A 20,131-nucleotide genomic window follows, 5' to 3' on the forward strand; every position below is an offset into this window, starting at 1 on the left:
CAAAAGTTCAAGTCACGCGATGGACACGAATGATGCGATTTTGAGTGATTGGCGTGATGTCGCGTCGCCCTCCTCCCCAACTTGAAAAATCTGAACTTTTTTGTCTTGTCGCGCCGCGATGACCAATCAGGGACTGGATATATAGTGACGTGAAGATGTCTGGAGTTTATACTTGATGTGGACATGTTCCATATCTGGCAGCCAGCCTGTGAGCAGAACTTTTGACAGAGATTTTGAGGGGAGAGCTAGCAGCACCGCAGCAGCTAGTTTTTTTTTGTTTTTTTTCCCCACGTGCACGCGTGAACGAATCCTCCGTGAAGATCATTTTATTAACTACACAGATATATGATAAAACAAATGGTGACTGGTTTATAACACAATGATGAGTTTGAGGGGAGAGAGAGTGAGGAACTGCAGGGACAGCCAGTTTTTTTTTTTGTTTTTTTGTTTTTCCCTTTGTTTACACGTGCGCTTGCAAATGGGACAGGAGGTCCTCAAACTGGGTCCTGGAGAGGCAGAAGTACCACTGAAAGCGGCCGTCATCCAGACGCAGCTCCTGTAGCAAATGATGAAACTCCCCGAATTGGGAACGTCTCATGAGGATATTGTTGAATGCGGCATTAAAAGAAAACAAGGTTCTGCTCTCTTTTAAATAATATAATGAAGGGTTATTAACTGAGCAAGTGAGCAAGCTTGTTTTCTGTTAATTCCTCCAATTCAAACTTGTCAGTGTAATAAAATTTGCTCGGAGAATAGTCCTCATTGTTGCTCATAATTTCTTTGTTCGCTTTGTTTTGTTTTATTTCGTGCCATACAAATTGTAAACAAAGTCGCACATCTGATACACAACGATCTGATATGAGAAAATATCAAACCGGTAATCAGCCAATCAGAGCATTTGTATTGTCGCAATATAATAAAATGGAATACTTGACACTTAACTGTTACATTAAAAATTGTAATATGAACATAACTCAAGAACAAAAACACCCTTTGCCAACATTGTAAAAGGACCGCTTAAATCTCATTGTGAGGAACTGTTTGTCTGGGCTCTTGGTCCTGCCAGGGTGATGTTGCTTCAACAAATGTGTTGCCATGTCCATATGACTTTCTTATGGCACAGTGCTGACATACTGTAACAGTTCTGTCCACTATCCTTCTTCAATCATCTGTGCATTTCAGTGGGAAGCCAAAATGCTCCCATACGTCAAGTCAGCTTTATTTGTCGATTCTGCATTGCATATACAGACATATTGAGAATGGAAATTTGTTACTCTGTCTCCTAGACAATACAGAGTAAGAAAAAACACCACAGTAGGATATAAAAGGAATATATAAATATGGTAGATAAGGGTGTAAATGGTACATGTATTTGTATTGAACCGTTTCAGTACGGGACGTTTGGTTCGGTACAGGGCTGTGCACGGGTGAGTTTGCGTTGCATGTTTACATTCAGTGTTCAGTCACTTTCTCACTAAATTTGGTGACTTTCCAAACCCTCTTGACGGCTTACTTTCTCAAAAGCGACTAGCGACAAATCTAGCTACTTTTCCTGGCGTTACTGGAGACTTTTCTGATGTTTGGCAACTGAAAGTGAAAGTCTGTTGCTGACCTTGTTTGCTGCACTGCGATTAAATAGTCCCCAGACTTTTAGAAGCCCTGTCCTTGAAGTCATTTTATTTTAATAAGCGATGGTCAATTTTAATGGCAAAATAAACAAACAAACCAAGAATAAAGTTTATTTGTGGTTCTAAATGTTTTTAAGGTGGTTTTACTCACTTTTTTGCTTCTCCCACAATGTTTTTGTTTTCAAAACTTTATTTAAAAAGATATATTAACAAATATTGAACGAACAGTTAAGGCCACAGTAACATTCACAGTATTATTATAAATAGAAAGAGATAGAAAATAAAATAAATTGTATAAAAGGGATTCTTTAACATTAATTCTTTAAAAAAAAATCCTTATTGAATGTGACAGTTTTGGGCAAGTAAATGTTTTTTCTGGTAAAAAAATATGAATGTTGAATAAAATTGAACAGGGCTTCATGCTGGAATCGTGCTGCACTTTACTTGTGGAAAGGTTTTGTTAAAAGCTGTTTACTAGGAATTTTTTTGAATAATATTTCATACATTTGTTTATTATTTGCGAACATTTTATTTAACTGATTACCAAGCAGCACTGTGCAGTTTTATTTTCCTGTTTGTATATTGTTACAATAAATTATTCATTTTAAACAACAAGCAAATTTAGGTTTTGCATTTTGTTCCCATACTGTACCTAAAATGAACCCAACGGTAACTTCAAAACCGAGGTAAGAGCCGCACAGATTTCAATCAGAATTAATAACTTCAGAGCGAATCACCATTTTAAATCAAATGGCACCTTGTTCCAAACTTTATAATGTAAACTATAAACTGCAGCCGACCATACTCGGGGTTTGTTTTTGTTTTTGTGATCAGTTTCATATTTATTTACTTTAAGACTCAATAAAATGTTGTTGACATAGAAAACCTGTAATGCCTACTTTTAGTACACAGAAAATTTGCAGGAGGTATTGATATGGGAATCGATATTGATTAAAATCTTATCAATACACATCCCTAACCATATTGCACCAAATTGCATTGTATCGGGGTGAGGAATTGAATTGCCATCAAATACATATGAAATCGAATCGAGAACAGGGTGAATCGTATCGCTGGTCGTGTATCAAGGTCCATATCAAATTGTTGTAAATGGACTGCATTTATATAGCAGCTTTTCCATCTACATCAAAGCGCTTTACATTCACCCTGATGTGAGGGTGAGCTCACTACACACCAGGAGGTGGTTTTAGTGGTTTTCCAGTCAGTCTGGGATTTGAACCGAGGATCTTCTGGTTTCAAACCCAACACCTTAACCAGTAGACCATCACCTCTCCTATGTTGTCAGTGATGACATTCACATGCCTACTGTAGACCTCTCCTGTCAGCCACGGCATCTGTTTGGGTAACAGTGACTGTCTGGAGGGCCATTACATCATCAATGCATTTGGTGATGTAGGCAGTGGCGGAGTCCATGTACTCCTGGAAATTGATGGTGGAGTTGTGGGAGGCAGCTTGCTTGGACACCTCCCAGTCTGTAGTGTTGAAGCAGTCCCAAAGAGCCTCTGCAGACCCCTCTGGCCACATTTGTACCTCTTTCCGAGCCAGTTTGGTGACTTTAACCAGTGGTCTGTATGCTTTTGTTGCAAAGCCATGATGTAACACGTCAGGGGATAAATCTCTTTCTGGACCCTAACGAACTACGAGCGTGGGTTTCTCTACAACGATGGCTGAGCCAGTCACTTTGTTTACATTGAGAAACTTCTTTTCTTGCGCACAAGAATGGGTTAAAAAGGACTTGAATTCGAAGTACACATTCTTGGCTGCTGATCACGAATGTGATGATTCTGGGCAGAGGCGTCAGGTCTCCTCAGGAACTGCTGCAACCTGTTACCACGCGTTACGATTAATGGCACATGTTGCCGGGGAATTATCAGGAACCGTTACGCACAGTCAAGAATAGTGTTCCGCGTTGTTCCGCGCTATTGCGCGTAACAGCGCATCGTTAAGTTCTGTCATGTGAACGAGGTGAATTGTCTCCACACACACACTGATGTTTTTCAAATGTTTTGACTGTGAAACATGGTGTGCCACAGGGCAGCTATCTTGGTCTGCTTTTATATTCTATCTTTACAAATGATCTACCATTAGTGCTTGATACAGCAAGCATTTCAATGTTTGCAGATGACACAACAGTCTATATGGCTGGGAAATCAATTGAGGAAGTTAAAACAAAACTTGAGCAGGAAATTAAAGATTGAAAATTGGATTGAAGACAAACTCATTCTGAATGTAGGAAAAACAGTAAGTATTGTCATTGGAACTATACATTCCTTAAGAGCTGAACCACAATTAAATATTGTAATGAAAAATACAGTTGTTAAACAAGTGGAAGAAGTCAAGCTCCTTGGAGTCTGTATTGACAGCCAACTGTCCTGGGACAAACAAATAAATAATGTCTCTAAAATGGGATGGACTTTGGCAGTGATAAGATGTTCAAGATATTTAACTAAACCAGTGATACCATATGTCATTCAAAGTTTGGTGTTGTCTCATTTGGATTATTGTGCAGTTGTCTGGTCAAATACTTCAGTAAATAATGTAAAAAAAACTACAGCTTGTGCAAAATAAAGCTGCACGTGTGGTGTTAAAATGTGGTTTTAGGACGAGTGTGGATACAATGCATAAGCGCCTATCTTGGCTTTTGCTCAGGGACAGGTGGCTATATGTAAAAGCAAACTTTTTTAAGAAATATTATTACAACTCAGATACCGTCTGTCCTTTACCAACAACTGCCTTTTAGTAAGGATACTCATTTTTATCCAACCAGGCATTCCAAAGGACTGTGTTTCATTTTGCCTAAATGTAAAACAAACCAGAGTCAACGGACAGTGACGTTTCGAGCCATGAGAGAATGGAATCATTTACCACTAAAGTTAAGGGAATTGAGCAGTGGACTGGGTTTTAAAAACAAACTTAAAAAGTATTATCTGAGGCAAATGGTTGAAGTATTGTGATGTATTATGAATTGATTATGAATGAATTTATTCTGAATGTATTCTGAATTTTCATTATGATTTACAGGCCTTAATGGAAATCTATTATGTTATTGTACTGAAACTGTGATTAAAACATGAACGGACCCCAGGAAGAGTAGCTTATGCAGTTATACTGCAGATGCTAATGGGGATCCAAATAAATAAACACCCATATTAATCCAACCGAATTCAGATCGCTACAGTTTTTCAGAAGAACTTTGTAACTGCATGCGTAGTTGGGCTCTGTGCCATGGAGTGACACAGAGAGGAGTAGGAGGACAGCGCCAGATGTGTGGCTTCATGCGGCTCTCGTCTGGCGCATTTTCCCATACATCAGGCACATGCAGCAGGTGGAACACCTGCAGGAGCGCGCTGAAGAGCACTGAAATTTGACTTTTAGCCGACTTGGTGTCAGCAATCAAACTGAATGCGGTACAGCAGGGTTTAATTGTGCGCGCGCTTCTTCCTCCACCGGACTAGAGGAGGTGCAGAGACGTCTGGCTGCACGTGAGGCTCCTCTGGTTCCTCTGGCTCAGACTCGTTCTCTTGCTCATCGGTTAGAACAGCAGGTGGAACACCTGCAGGAGCGTCCTGAGGAGCTTCAGCTGGAACTGTGGACCGACATTTGGAGCCGAGTTTAATTGTGCGCACGTGACAGAAAACTGATTCGTCGTGGCGCGCAGTGAAATGTGGCGCCGCGTTACAAGTCGTGTCAAAACTTGACAGTTTCCGTGTCACTTCGTAATAACGCGTGACAGTTTGGGCTCCAAGAACCATCACAGGAACCACTACAAACGTTGTCACCTTCTATTAAGGATCAATACTCATCAAGACGGATCAGTATGCTCAGTTGTGACCTCCACGATGTGAGACGAAATGAGGGTGGTGTGTGACATTCGTGGAAGATTTTTTGACAGGCAAAAACATGCTCCAAGAATATCACGCACCAACACGCACTATTAAGAAACCTATTCAGATGCATTAAGTCACATTAAGAATGTCAGGAATGTGTCACGAATGACAGAAAAATGACATTCGTAACGCATCTTGCTTATGTGTAAATGCACCTTTACAAAAGGCGCACCGGATTTTAAGGCGCGGCCTCAGTTAGCGGGTACTTAACCCTTACAAAAGGCGCATGCTAAAACATATAGTCTACAAAAAAAAAAAGGTCACGGAAGCAAAACGGTGAGTTTATTTTAACTTTTTAACAACTTTGAACTACTGGTTTTTAACAGTATGGTACTCACATTAATTTTTATTATGGTTCTGTCACAAATCCATCAAAGTCTTCATCTTCTGTGTCTGAATTGAACAGCTGGTCTTCTAGCTGTGGCCACCTCGCTTTGTTTCTGTTTTGCAGGATACCTGTAGTATACGGTAACTACCGGAGGAGTGGTGGAGGTAAGTGTACGTACCACGGACTCACGGACGCTTCTCTGATTGGTTTATCGCTGGCAGTGTATGTACTTTACGTGTTACGTAATGTTCTCCGATTGGTTTATCACTGCCAGGGTACGTACTCTACGCTGCTAGCGTACGTACTTTACGTATTATGTCCTTGTGTCAGCGGGAAATGGTCCGATATTCCGACGGTCAAAGACAACGTCGGCCATTTTTACAGATTTTGGAATTCAGTGCGCACATAAGGCGCACCGGATTATAGGGCGCACGGCCGATTTTTGTGAAAATTTAAGGCTTTTAGGTGCGCCTTATGGTGCGGAAAATACGGTAAATATTTGCTCATTTTGAAATGGATGCCTGTAACATGTTTCAAAAAAGCTGAGACAGTGGTACGTTTACCACTGTGACATCACCAGTGCTCAAAGAACACCTGTTTGGGACATTCCACAGGTGAACAAGTTAATTGGAAACAGGCAAGTGTCATGATTGGGTATAAAAAGAGCATCTCCAAAAGGCTCAGCTGTTCACAAGCAAAGATGGGGCGAGGATCACCACTAATGTTTCTCAACATCCATTTGCAAAGAATTTAGGGCTTCCATCATCTACAGTCCATATTATAATCAGAACATTCAGAGAATCTGGAGAACTTTTTACACGTAAGCAGCAAGGCTGAAAACCAACATTGAATGTCCATAACCTCCCATCCCTCAGGCGGCACTGCATTAAAAACCGACATCATTCTTTGAAGGATCTTACCGCATGGGCTCAGGAACACTTCAGAAAACCATTGTCAGTTAACACAGTTCGTCACTACATCTACAAGTGCAAGTTAAAACTGTACCATGCAAAGCGAAAGCCATACATTAACAACATCCAGAAACACCACCGCCTTCTCTGTGCCTGAGCTCATTTGAATTGGACAGACGCAAAGTGGAAAAGTGTGCTGTGGTCTAAGTCCACATTTTAAATCATTTTTGAAGTCATGGATGTTGTGTCCTCCGGACAAAAGAGGGAAAGACCATCCATTGTTACCAGCGCAAAGTTCAAATCCAGCATCTGTGATGGTATGGGGGTATGTTAGTGCCCATGGCATGGACAGTAGGTTTATGACTACAAAACCTTTTTCAAAACTTTCATTTTCCTGATGTTGCATTTGATGAACTTTTACCCATAGATCACTTTTTTGAAGTTTATTTCATTGGATCATGAAAAAACCTCCCGCACCTAGCACCACATCACTTTTAAAAATACACAAGTTTACACAATACTATTTAAAAATAAAGTAACAAGAAAATAATTAACAAGTATCAAGAAATAACAAGAAAATATATACAAATAATAAATAAATAATATTTATAGATAAACATGAACATGCCACTCAACAAAGTCTGCTGCCAAACTGGTGTCTAAACACTCCTTGTCAACCAGAAAAGCGTCACAGGTGCTTCAAAGTCTGGCTGAAGATGGAGTTAGTGTCCCAACACCATCACAGTCTGTTGTCTGGCGTCGAACAATCAGAGATGCAGAACAAGTTAAGAACCGCCTCATGGAACTGATCTCTGAAGAGAAATTTTGTTTGCATTTTGATGGTAAGAAAATTGACAATAAGGAGTACCAAGTTGTGTACTTGAAAAATGACAGAAGAACATTACAACTTGGCATTTTGGCTTGTGACAGTAGAACCACTGCAGACATCTATATACCAAGATAGGACCTGCTTGATGAGTACAATGCATGGAACAGTATTCAGATGATCATCTCTGACACAACAGCAGTCAATACTGGTCACAAAAATGGTGTTGTAGCCAGGCTTGAGAGAACATTTCAACACAAGGGATTCGATGAACCTCAATACTTCGGCTGCCAGCACCACATTCTTGATCTTGTTCTGCAACATGTGTTGGACTTCTTTTTTCCTATACAGTCACGGTCACCTAACATTAACTACGAGTTTATTGATGAGATTTTGGAACAGTATGATGATTTGTAAGACGCACACGTGGGCACAGAAGTGATACCAGAATATGAGAACCTTGGCTGGAGACATGATTTTAAATTCCTTTTTGAGCTTTGTGAAGCATACAAGTTTTACAAAATGGAAGAAAAATGGCCTCACATCAAATGGCACAAGCTGCCATCACTTCACAGTGCCAGGTGGAACTCACAAGGAATTTTAGCACTTATTGCATTTTTCCTTCTTGCAAAGTGGCGAGAACAGCTGAGGGTAACTTGCGATTTCATTGCAACTACATGGTCGCGGGCCTGGTTTTCTAACCAACACTATTCAGAGATAGATTATGAAGTCCTGCTGTCATCAATATCCAAACTTAAGTGTCCCAAAGCTGTGAAATGCTTCTCTACTCATAGTAGCTGAGAGAGCTGTAAGGTTGATGGAGGTTTGTTCTACTTGCAAAAGAGACAAATATCTTAGCAGCAAATTTATTAACACTAGTACACAAATCTGAAACACTATTAAAAACACGACAAATGCTATATGTACTCATTTTCATGTATTCCTCTTGTATATTGTATGTAAAACTGACATGTTATAATAAAGAGTTTGAGCCGGTAGGCGTTTTAATGTGAAATATGAAACTGTCTTAGGTGCGGGAGGTTTTTTCAAGGTCTGGCAAAACCAAAGTCATTTTTGTGAGTTTTAGGTAAAAGTTCATTTATAACCCCAGGCTAATAAATTTGAGATTTGTCATAACCCTAATGGACAGCTTACACATCTGTGATGGCACCATCAATGCTGAAAGGTACATCCAGGTTTTGGAGCAACACATGCTCGCATCCAAACACCGTCCCTGCTTATTTCAGCAAGACAATGCCAAGCCACTTTCTGCACGTTACAAACAGTGTGGCTTCATAGTACGTTGTAGCACACAACACTGTGGCATTCTTTCACTGTTTACACTGTGCCGCCAGAACCAACGAGTGCAGAACAAAGCACGTGTTTTCTTTGTTTGGGTCTGGAAGGAGATTTATCACGTGATATGTTACGTCAGACTTTGCAACCGAATCAGCATGACAGTGATGTGGTCTGTGACACCAAGGTGGGGGGACGAGGAAAGCCTTGTAAGCTTTCCTCTGGATGGTGTAGGCATGATCCAGTGTTATTTCCTTGAGTGGGAAAGTCTGTGTTGTTGTAGTTTGGGAAACAGTCTTGGAATTTATGTGCTTAAAGTCTCCGGCCAAGATGAGAGCATCTGGGTGGGCTGTCTGCTGCCCACTGATGTGGCAGACAAGATCATTCAGTGACTCGATCCTGCTATTATTATTATTATTATTGTTTGGGGGAATGTACACTGCGGTGATCATAACAGCCGTAAATTTCCTCTGTACATAGAACAGCTGATACTTGATGATCATAAGCTCCACTAGCGGTGAGCAGTGCTCGTTAAACACAACAGCGTTGTTGATGTAAAATCACAGAGCTGCCTCCCCCATGTTTTACCTCCGTTGATCAACGGCTAGCATACTCGGTAGCATGCTAGCTGCTCGAGCTGAATGATGCTGTTGTTTAGTCATGTTTCCGTAAAAAAAAAGAATAAAAGTCTTTCACATTCATCTGTATTCTGTAGGAGCCATGTGTAGTCCATCTTACTGTCCAGGGAGTGTACGAGGTCTGTTAGAAAAGTATCCGACCTTTTTATTTTTTTCAAAAACTATATGGATTTGAATTGTGCGCTTGCATCAGACAAGCTTGAAACTTCGTGCGCATGCGTGAGTTTTTTCACTCCTGTCGGTTGCGTCATTCGCCTGTGGGTAGGCTTTGAGTGAGCACTGGTCCACCCCCCTCGTCGGATTTTTATTGTTTAGGAATGGCGGAGCGACTGCCGCTTTGTTCCATGAAAATGTTTTCAGAAACTCTGCCAGACAGTCAGATGGAAACCATTTGGAAGATTCAGATGGCTTTCGGTGAAGATTCTATCGGTATCACACGGATTAAGGACCATTAAAACTGGATTAAAAACGGCCCACGGCGGTGGAGGGCGCACCGCGCCCCGAGCGGCCATCGACAGGCTGGAACGAGCAGATCACTTCCAAATTTAAGGTTCTGTTGATGCAGGACGTCGTGTGACTAGCAAAGAAGTTTCAGAAGAGGTCGGGATCAGCACTTTATCAGCACATTCCACTGTTAAAGGAGATTTTGTAATGAAAGACGTGCGGACGGATTCGTGCGTCGGGATGCAGCCGCTCATGGCGCTGGACAAACAACACGTCCGTGTTGGAAGTCTCACAGGACAAGTTGGAACATGCCCAGCTGTTAAACAATTTCTCGGATACTCACTCAACTGAAAAGCCACCGAAAGCCGTCTGAATCTTACGAATGGTTTCCAACACGGAGGTGTTTTTTGTTGTGTGTTTTGTTGTTTTTTTTGTTATGATCCTTGATCACTGGACATGAATAGAAGTTAAAAAAAAATCTGTAGTTTTTGTCAAAAGCATTCCTTTTCAGATATTAATGACACAAATGTAACGCCATAGACTCTGAGCTGAGCTCTTACAGGCAGCTGTGCTGCACGTCAGGATGTAAGTCATAAAAAAAAAACCTGAGGACGTCTCATTTTGGGGGTGGGGGTGGTTTTGGTCGGTTGTAGTTTGTTTGTATTATAACATTTATAAAGAGGTGTCATTTGATTTAAAACGCCAGTTCGCTCTGAAGTTATTTCCGACCAACATCTGCACGGCTCTTTGGAGCTGTGAACAGCTAAAACAAAACATTATTTCCACTACCTAATAGACAACTTCAGTTTACACACCAGCTGGTGCTCACGCCAGAGAACATCATGTAAAACTCTGGTGTGGAACGGAAGATGATTCTCGTTTCTTGCCCGCACAAGAGTCCCAGTTTGTGATTTTAATCCATACAGAGCTGACTCACGAGTGACATCTTTAAATGGCTTTGAGGGAGGTTAATGAGGAAATTGTGGACTGGAGGCTTCTGAACACCAGTGAAGATTGACAGTCATATTGGGCCTCATGTATCAACGTTGCGTACGGCGATATTTGAGCGTATATCAACGGAGATAAATGATCATGCACTGATGGACTGATAAGGGAATCGTTAAGCAAAAAGGCTGTTGATGTCATCATATTTGTTGTGGTAGAAATGTGATTTCTGGCTTCCATCTTGTATGTGCCTTGGAAAAAATCGATACAGGCAGCAAGTGATGCGTCGCGACTTCACCCATCAATTGAATCGATGCATGTTTGTATCTATATACCGATTCGTATCGATTAATCTCCACATGCCTGCTGCTTAATGCGTACATTTTTTTCCTCACCTTCCTGATATTTTTAACTTGTTGAGCTTCACAGGTTATCATCAGCGGAATGCAAAGCAGCAGATGTGTGAATGTGCAAATACTTTTTCTTCTCTCGCACTTAATTTCACTGCAGCCTCACTTTAAAAAGACAGAAAATCTGTATTTCACATTATTAGCCTATATAAACTTCACAATTGATCCACGGCTCATATGCGACCTGGCATTGGGGGCAGTCTGTTCGGATCATGGGTCATGGTTGGTCCGTGACACCTCTAATAAAAGTAAATACGGCAATTCTCTTGATCTTAAAAAGATGTGGGCCAAAGCAAATAGTCTTAAACCTTTTTTCGATATGTGATGCACACATTGATTCCTGTTTCAGTTGTAAAATGCAGCCACTGAACTGGTCTGCACTATATAATACACCCAAGTGGTCTATGGGATTGAAAATGTGGTTCTGTTTTCAGGGCTGTGAAAACTCCGCAGATCAGAGGAATTCCGTGGATTTCATCATGGGGGCGGGGGGTGTTAGTGTTGTACTCTGTAATTGTGATCTTCACTATTGCAAAGAGTTTCCTTCTTTTACCACATCGTCCAAGTTTAATTAGTCTGCGGACACTGATCTGTTACAGATACAAAACAGATACAGCTCTCAAGTTTTTAAAAGAAAAATTTTGCAACATGTCTGTGTCACGGAGCGACATCAGACAGAGCGAAGATGGCGAGGAAGACGGTTTGAAAAAGTTTGATAAGGACAAGAATTTGTGGAATTGTCACTGGCTTCATGAACACATCTGAAAGATAAAAAAAAAAATGGGAAAGTGAACTGTGCCATCAGGAAACATAGTAAGAATTTTTCTCTCCCTGGAAAATAAACATTGTGCTGTTAAAACAGGATTTTAGACAAGATTATGTGACTTTTTTTTTTTTTTTTGATCTAGATTTTCTTTCATTTGAAAAAATACATTGTGGCTTTGAATGGATTTTCATGAATTTACACAAGAATGTAAATGAGTTTTTATTAATGTAGACTTTTTTGATGGGGGAAAAAAGACGTGACTTTTTTACTATAAGGTGTGTTTTTGATATTTTACCATGATTTTCAAAATATTCTACAAGCTTTAGCTGTGGTTTTTGGAATGCTTAAACAGTCTTTTCAGTCTTGTTGAACTGCATGTAGTTTAATTGTTCTGAGTTAATACATAATTTGTTTTTACAAATAAAAGGAAAATCATTCCAGGTCCTCCTTGCATGTCATATTCTGTTATTTCAACATTATTATTGGCAGTTTAAATGAAAGGTTGAATCTAGGATCATTTAAATATGCAGTTCTTCTGAGATTTTTTTTTTCTTCCAGAAGATGCTGAAAATGTATCATTAGATACAAAATTAATTTGGTTTCTGGTAGGGATGTGAATTGTACAACAACTCACGATTCAGTTTGATTCTGATTCTTGGGGTGATGATTCGATTCAGAATCGATTTTCGATTCAAACAGCTCTGAGAAATAGTTATATTACTTAAAAAATGTTTGTTTAAGAAAATGCAGCTTTACAAGGTTAATCAAGTGATTCTAGATGTAAATTTACTTATCTGCTTCGCTCGTTCAGAGTTGGCTGGCAGTTTAGCGAAGCGCTGGTCAGTAGTCGGCAGAGACCGCTGCTCCGCTCCTTTTAGCTCCGGGTCATAGCGTAGCATGTGGGCTTGCGGAGTTGAAGTGTTTCCGAAGTACTTGACTTTCATTTTGCAGATTTTGCACACTGCATAAGTCATGTCAGGCTCCTTCTTACGCAGCAAATAATAAAATCCAAAATGCGCTCAAATATTTGCCTTCAGCAAAGACGGTGCTGGCTGAATTAGCTCTTCGTCCGCCATGCTAAGCTACAGGTCACGAATGTTTGAAGCACGCCGGACCCTCCCCTCACGGGGACGCTGTAGTACAGAAGCCTGACAAACGGTACACGCAGCAAGTAAGTAAGAAAATGTTTAAAAAATGCTTTTTAAAAATCGATTCTTGGACATTTTGGATCGATTCAGAATCGGAATAAATAAGAATCGCAATTCGGATGTGAATCAATTTTTTTTGTCTAGCACCCCTAGTTTCTGGGGCCCCACAGGCCCTAAACCCAGACTCGACCTCCTGTGAATTTTCCTCAGATTTCACAATTTTCGTTTCACAGCCCTGTGTTTTGAAAAACCTGATCAATATAAAATGTCAGTTTCCTTGCACTATAGTAAAACTAGTAATAAAAGATTTTGAGAATGCTAATCAGTTGAATTTCTCACTTTCTTCCATAGACAACAGGAGACGCCGCCACCCCAGAACAAACCAGCAACACTTCAGCAACAAGAACTTCCTGTTGGCGGGAGCCGCTCCTGGGCCAACAGCAAACAGATACAGCTCGACGGTAAACATTCTTGCTTCACGTTCTCCCTCAGTGTTACCCTTGACCTTTTGTTTATGATGATACCATGGTCACTTTTGGCATTTACGACTATGCGGTACTTCTTCACACCTGCCAACTGTTAACACATTTTGCATATCTAGTGCATTTGACCACCCAAGCAGGTGCAGACCAATGGGATGTCAGTATTTCAACTGGCTACAACAGATAATTAGTTTCAAAACGTCGGATTGGGCCCACACTTTCCTATCTTTGGCCAAGTCCTCTAAGTTTTCCTGGGGAGTCTTTCCTAAGACAAGTGGGAAATGTAATCCCTCCAGCATGTCCTGGGTCTTCCCTTGGGCCTCCTCCCAGTTGGTTGTGACTGGAAGACCTCCCTAGAGGGCATCCTCACCAAGTGCCTGTACCATCTCAGCTGGCTCAGCAGCTCTCCTCAACAGAGGAATCTAATTTCTGCTGGTTTTATTTGTGATTTTGTTCTTTAAGCCACTACCCAAAACAATGGAACAAATATAAATATTTATATGAACATTTTCAGATTCACTACAATTGAGAAGTGTGGTACATTTTTAAGTTTTAAGGCTTATGGAAAGAAAACCCAGCTGGTCAACATGCTCTGCTTTCAGACAGCTTCTCTGTGTGGTAATGATGTCTCCTGACCCCCAAAATAAAGTGCTGACTGGGTTATTTTGGTTGTGCAAGCTGAAGTCTGTGGTAACTTTGATGCGTGAAGTTGTTCCAGAGTGAGCTGAGAAGGACTTGCATGTTTAGCCATAATATGCATTAGATTGGTGTCTTGGTAAATGTGCTGTCAGATTCATGGTCTTGAAAATGTGCAAACCTTCTTTGATATGAAAGCTAAAATAAGTCAGCACTTCAGTACAGCATGGGAGCCATAGCCAGTTTGCTAACTTGCCAGCACACAGTACATCCATAATCATTTTTTGTGGCATCCTGCTGAGCACAGCCATCTACTGGTTCAAGGTTTAAACACAACACAGTGAACCATCGTCGCCTTCATATCTTTAGCCTAATTAAGAATCAACATTGATTTTTAAAAATCAGTGTTTTATTTATTTGGTTTATTCATGGGAGGAAAAATACACAATCCCCTGTTCCCTTGTTGGTTTACCAAACTGCATAAGTGTCAGCTGCCATGAGAAAATGTTTGTTGGCAGTGTTGTGTGTGTTTGTGTCAGTCATTGTTTTACAGCACCCCAATCACTAGCCTGTCTGGTATGTAGGCTTTTTGAACTCCACAAAATGTACTGGGTTGTGTAGCAGGGTTCAGTGTGCAGTAAATCAGATTTAAGCTACTTGATCCCTTTGCTACAGCTTTTGTGTGTATTATTTATAATCTTGTGATACCTATGTATATAATTTTGTTTTTTGTGCAGGAGCACCTCGTGTTAGCAGCCATTTTCACCAGGAATTTCCTAGCTTACAGGCAGCTGGTGAGGTAGAAAAAGGAGAGAATCAAGAAGAAGAGCCTTATGGACCAGGGCCCAGCCTCAGGCCTCAAAGTATGGTCACACTTTTGCACATAATATTAATGTCTTGGTTTTATGTTTTGGTTTGCCCGGTGTTCAGATAAAGATAAATTAAGATAAATTAATTTAAATACCTTATTCTTTCCCGTTAGATGTTGGCAGTTGGCGTGAGGGTGGGGGCAGGAATTTGAACACTGCACCCAGTCCCCCTGATATGGAGAATCGAACTCCAGAGGAAGGTAGTACGGGCCTTGGTACTTCTTCACCACCTGGGGAAGATAATGAGTCTGGCCGAAATGTAACACCTGATGGTCAGAAGGAGAAGAGGGATGGAAAAGAGAGGCTGCCCTTGTCTGGTCCTCCTCAGCCTAAACTAAATGGGGGCCAGCAGCCTCCTGCTGGAGTACCAACTCATTTTGACCCTGCTTTTAGGAGTATGATGCCACCTTATGTAAGTTGCTAACTGTATTTTTAAGTAGTTATCACTCTTCCCAAATGTGTGTTATTGATTGATTTTGTTTATTTATAGATGTTCCAGGCTTATCCACAGATGTCCTTAGGCCCTGGGCAAGGAAACTTAAGATACCCTGTACAGCAAGATGGTGTCAAGTGAGTTCTAATCTGAATTGGTATGCCTTAGATGTGTTCTAAAACCATGGTTCCCTGTGGCCATTTGTCCCTCTTACAGTGACACTGGTTTAGTTGTTTAGAAAACAGGTTTGACTTACTACTGGCAATGCGAACCAAGCTCCTGCTGCGATCGTACAGGGACCACATAGCCCTTAACAAAGGACCCTGGACCCCGTACTCCCGTAGCACTCCCCACAGGGTGCCCCAAGGGACACGGTCGAACGCCTTCTCCAGATCCACAAAACACATGTGGACTGGTTGGGCGAACTCCCATGAACCCTGGAACACCCGATGGAGCGTGTAGAGCTGGTCCAGTGTGCTGCGACCAGGACGAAAACCACACTGCTCCTCCTGAATCCCAGGTTCGACCATCGATCGAATTCTCCTCTCCAGTACTCTGGAATAGACCTTACCGGGGAGGCTGAGGAGTGTGATCCCCCTGGAACACACCCTCCAGTCCCCCTTCTTAAACAGAGGGACCACCACCCCGGTCTGCCAATCCAGAGGCACTGTCCCCGATCACCACGCAATGTTGCAGAGGCGTGTCAGCCAAGACAGTCCCACAACATCCAGAGACTTAAGGTACTCAGGACAGATTTCATCCACCCCAGGAGCCTTGCCACCGAGGAGCTTTCTAACCACCTCGGTGACTTCTGCCTGGGTAATGAATGAGTCCACCTCTGAATCCCCAGTCTCTGCTTCCTCTTCGGAAGACGTGACGATGGGATTGAGGAGATCCTCGAAGTACTCCTTCCACCGCCCGACAACATCCCCAGTCAGGGTCAACAGCTCCCCACCCGCACCGTAAACAGTGCCAGTGGAGAGAGAGAGAATGCACTTTCTGCGAAAACTTAGGAATTATAATGTAGATGGTGTCTTCATGAAAATGTTCTACAGTTGCTTTGTGGAGTCTGTGTTAACCTTTTCCTTCCTGTGTTGGCTCAAAGGTTGTGTCAAAAGCCAGGAAAATTATGGCCGATTCTGCACACCCTCTGCACCCACAATTTAAGTTTCTGCCCTCGGGCAGACGCCTGATAATGCCCAGATGCAGAACCAACAGACTAAAAAACTCTTTTATTCCCACAGCCATTGCTCTCCTAAATAACACCTAAGGACTCACTGTTGCACTTAAGTCTACACTGACTCGCACCTTATTTCTGGGCTCTTGTTTTGTATATTTATTCTGCTGTGTTTTAATGTTTTTTATGTTTTTTATGAATTTGTATGATGTGGTTTTATGAATGTAATGTAATTTTTACTGCTGACTGCACCTGAATTGCCCCCATGGGGACTAAATAAATGATCAAATCAAATTAGTTGAGTATGTACTGAAGAAACCATCCATGACAGAGAAAATTTGAAGTGCAAATGTGACTCCAAATCTTGGCATCTTGGCAATTGCTAACTCCTAACCAACCATAAATGGGGAAAGGGTGGGCACACAGGAAATACAGGCTGTGACCTGGTTGGGACAAATCAAGCCTGAATACTTCCCCTGTATCGAACAAACTATGGCTGACAGGTAAACAAAAAATATTTGTATTCACTAGATTGTGTCACCAAGCTACCGATACCTACCAACGGTATGAACAAAAAAGTCAAATAATATTAAAATTACACTCAACTGAAATAATGCACAGACTTCTTAGATGGTCTGTACAATAGACCGTTGTTACGTTCTCAATGCACATGCTCAGTAGTGCATAAATCTCATGTGGCTATGCATGATCAGCATGAGGAGCGTTAAGTGCCTATTCGTCCAAAACGCGTACGAGGACCGGCTCTCACCGCTTAATCCACGGGACACTGTTCTACTACGATCTCCCATGATCCAAAAAAGTACTAAACAGGATGATTGAGCCATTTCCCCTCCAGATCTGGCAACCCACCTGAAAACGAAAGTAAAGAACTGCGCCCTCGACCAGACGTTCTGTGGCTTACAGTGCACCTTTTATTGTTTGTAAATGCTTGAAAAATATTGAGTTGTTTTCTTTTCATGACTGGAGAAGTACACGTTAATGTTTTTGATGAATGAATGGAACGTTGCGTTTTTACAGTCTTCTGCAATCTACCTGACAACGCTTTGTGATGGAAAAATCCATTGTTTTTCCAGCTTTCCTCCCAAACATTGCTATCATTTGTGTAATCACGTTTGAATCAAGACATTAAATGTAGTTTCACACAAGCTATTTTTAATGTTATAATGAATGATTTTCATGAATAATGCTGTGGCAAAAATGTGCACAGCATTATAGCTAATGGCGCCAATGTTATCTACTAAATATTATCTTATTGTTCTCACATCTGGGACACATTTAAGGGATTTTGTCCTTCTTTCTTTGGGCATGTTACAGGCATTTGTGGAAGTTTAATCCATAGATTTAGTCATATTTGTGTAGTGACACAGAGGATGCATTACCGTATTAAAAGGCTTTATTCCCCATGGTCTATTAACTGCACTGTAAGCCATGTTATCTCATTTGTTATAAAATTCTAGGAAAGGATAAACTGAGTTCACATCAGCTAGCAGCCACTGCAAGCTGGACCCTAGTCTCACTGGCACACAGGTGTCATTTAAAGCAAACACCCTCCTGATTATTCATAACTTTATGGCTTAAAATATCTTGAGCTGAGGTAATTAAAAAAAGGTATAGAGATGAAAACTCCTGTCATTTTTTTCCTCTTGCTGTGCTGTTGGTGGCACAGCAAGATTTTAAAATTGTCTGTAGGTTTTCAATACCTGAGAGACCCCCACACATAGCAATTTTAAAAAATAAATAAATCACACACATAACAAGTTTTGTTCGTACAGTGTGGTGTGCAGCCACGCGGTAAAGACAGCAAACCACACACGAACAGATTTCACCTCGCTTTCTGATTGGCTACATGTCACATTCAACAGGCTGTGTGCTCGGGGTACACTGCACATGCTGGGATATCGGGACAAGAGGTCTGAGGTGACCCCTTCTAAGCAGTAGAGAGCTTAACACACCACACATAGCAGGAATATCTGATAAGATGTTTAAAGCCAGCATGTTAGTCGGGGCTTCCTTGAGATTGTCAAAGAGGGAAGAACAGGTCAGAAATCAACATAATTACACTGGTCATACTGATCTAGGGTAATGTTGGGGTGCTGAATCTGAGCTTAGATTTCCTCTAGCGCATCACATTTTATTTGCAATCTGCATGTTCCATATTGATGGATTACACAAAGGTTGCTCATTCACTCACGAGTTTGATGCCACTAATCATGCACAAGAGCAGCTTCAAAAGCATAGTTTTTAAACCATGTGAACAAAAGCCACAATATCATTTATCGCACCGAAGAGGTGTGTGAGACTGCAGCTTTTGCTTCAATGCTTGATACGAGAAATATGTTTTTATATCTCAAAAAATGTGATGTGATTCGCAAAATCTAACACCAGATTCGGATTCAGCGCCCCCAAATTACCCAAAATCCATTGGGAAAACTCTTTGCAACAAAAACCGTGTTGACCAGTGTTACCTTGCTGTGTGAACCAGGCATAAGTAGATTGACTGACTCAGTTTTCCAACCAGGCTCCAGTGGCCATTCAAGGAACTGCAAGATTTGTAATGTAAAAATCTAGTGAATTTCATGTCACATTGAGACTAGTGAATACAGTAAATATCTTCTACCTTGTACAGAATAGCTTTGTTTTACTCCCCTCCCCCTTTTATGGTATTCAGGGGTTCTCGTTCAGGACGGCCTCAGCAGGCACCTCCTCATGCCTGGCTCCAGGATCCAGACAGGCCTTCCATTATCAGTGCCACAGAACTCAAAGAGCTGGACAACTTGGACACCGATGCTGATGAGGGCTGGGCAGGTCAGTGGAATAAACTGAATTACAGTGCTTAACTGATGAATTGACCATTTGGGGTGGGGATGCTCTTTTGCAAATGTTGTAGTTTCCATTAGTTCTATCCCTGCTACAATATAGGAGCTCAGATGGAGGTGGATTACACTGAAAAGTTAAACTTCAGTGATGACGAAGAGAATCAAGCTGCTAAAGAGAAAGGAGAAAACTGGTAAGTGTATAAAATGCATACTTTTTACAAATCTTGGACTTCTTAAAACTGCAGTAGATGGTTTAAAAAATATAGCTCTACCTTAGGATTTTAACATAAAATAAATGGTGATCATGACTTTGCTGTCTGACTTGGGCCTATGTACAGCGCATCTGGAAAGTATTCACGGTGCTTTACTTTTTCCACATATTATGTCACAGCCTTATTCCAAAATGGATGAAATTCATTTTGTTCCTCAAAATTCTACATACGAAACCC

At 41.2% G+C, this 20,131-nt stretch overlaps 1 protein-coding gene across 1 annotated transcript in view; it reads left to right on the forward strand.

Annotated features, from left to right (window-relative positions):
* The window catches only part of prrc2c (proline-rich coiled-coil 2C), a 75,613-nt gene that overhangs the window by 13,782 nt on the left and 41,700 nt on the right, over positions 1–20,131 (forward strand). The window contains exons 4-9 of the mRNA XM_034180412.1: positions 13,600–13,709; positions 15,104–15,229; positions 15,349–15,647; positions 15,726–15,805; positions 19,535–19,671; positions 19,786–19,873. Of these exons, the coding sequence (XP_034036303.1) occupies positions 13,600–13,709; positions 15,104–15,229; positions 15,349–15,647; positions 15,726–15,805; positions 19,535–19,671; positions 19,786–19,873 (840 nt within the window). The remainder of the gene's footprint in view (positions 1–13,599; positions 13,710–15,103; positions 15,230–15,348; positions 15,648–15,725; positions 15,806–19,534; positions 19,672–19,785; positions 19,874–20,131) is intronic.

The sequence above is a fragment of the Thalassophryne amazonica genome, chromosome 10 (genome assembly GCF_902500255.1).
Source record: "Thalassophryne amazonica chromosome 10, fThaAma1.1, whole genome shotgun sequence".
Taxonomy (NCBI): domain Eukaryota; kingdom Metazoa; phylum Chordata; class Actinopteri; order Batrachoidiformes; family Batrachoididae; genus Thalassophryne; species Thalassophryne amazonica.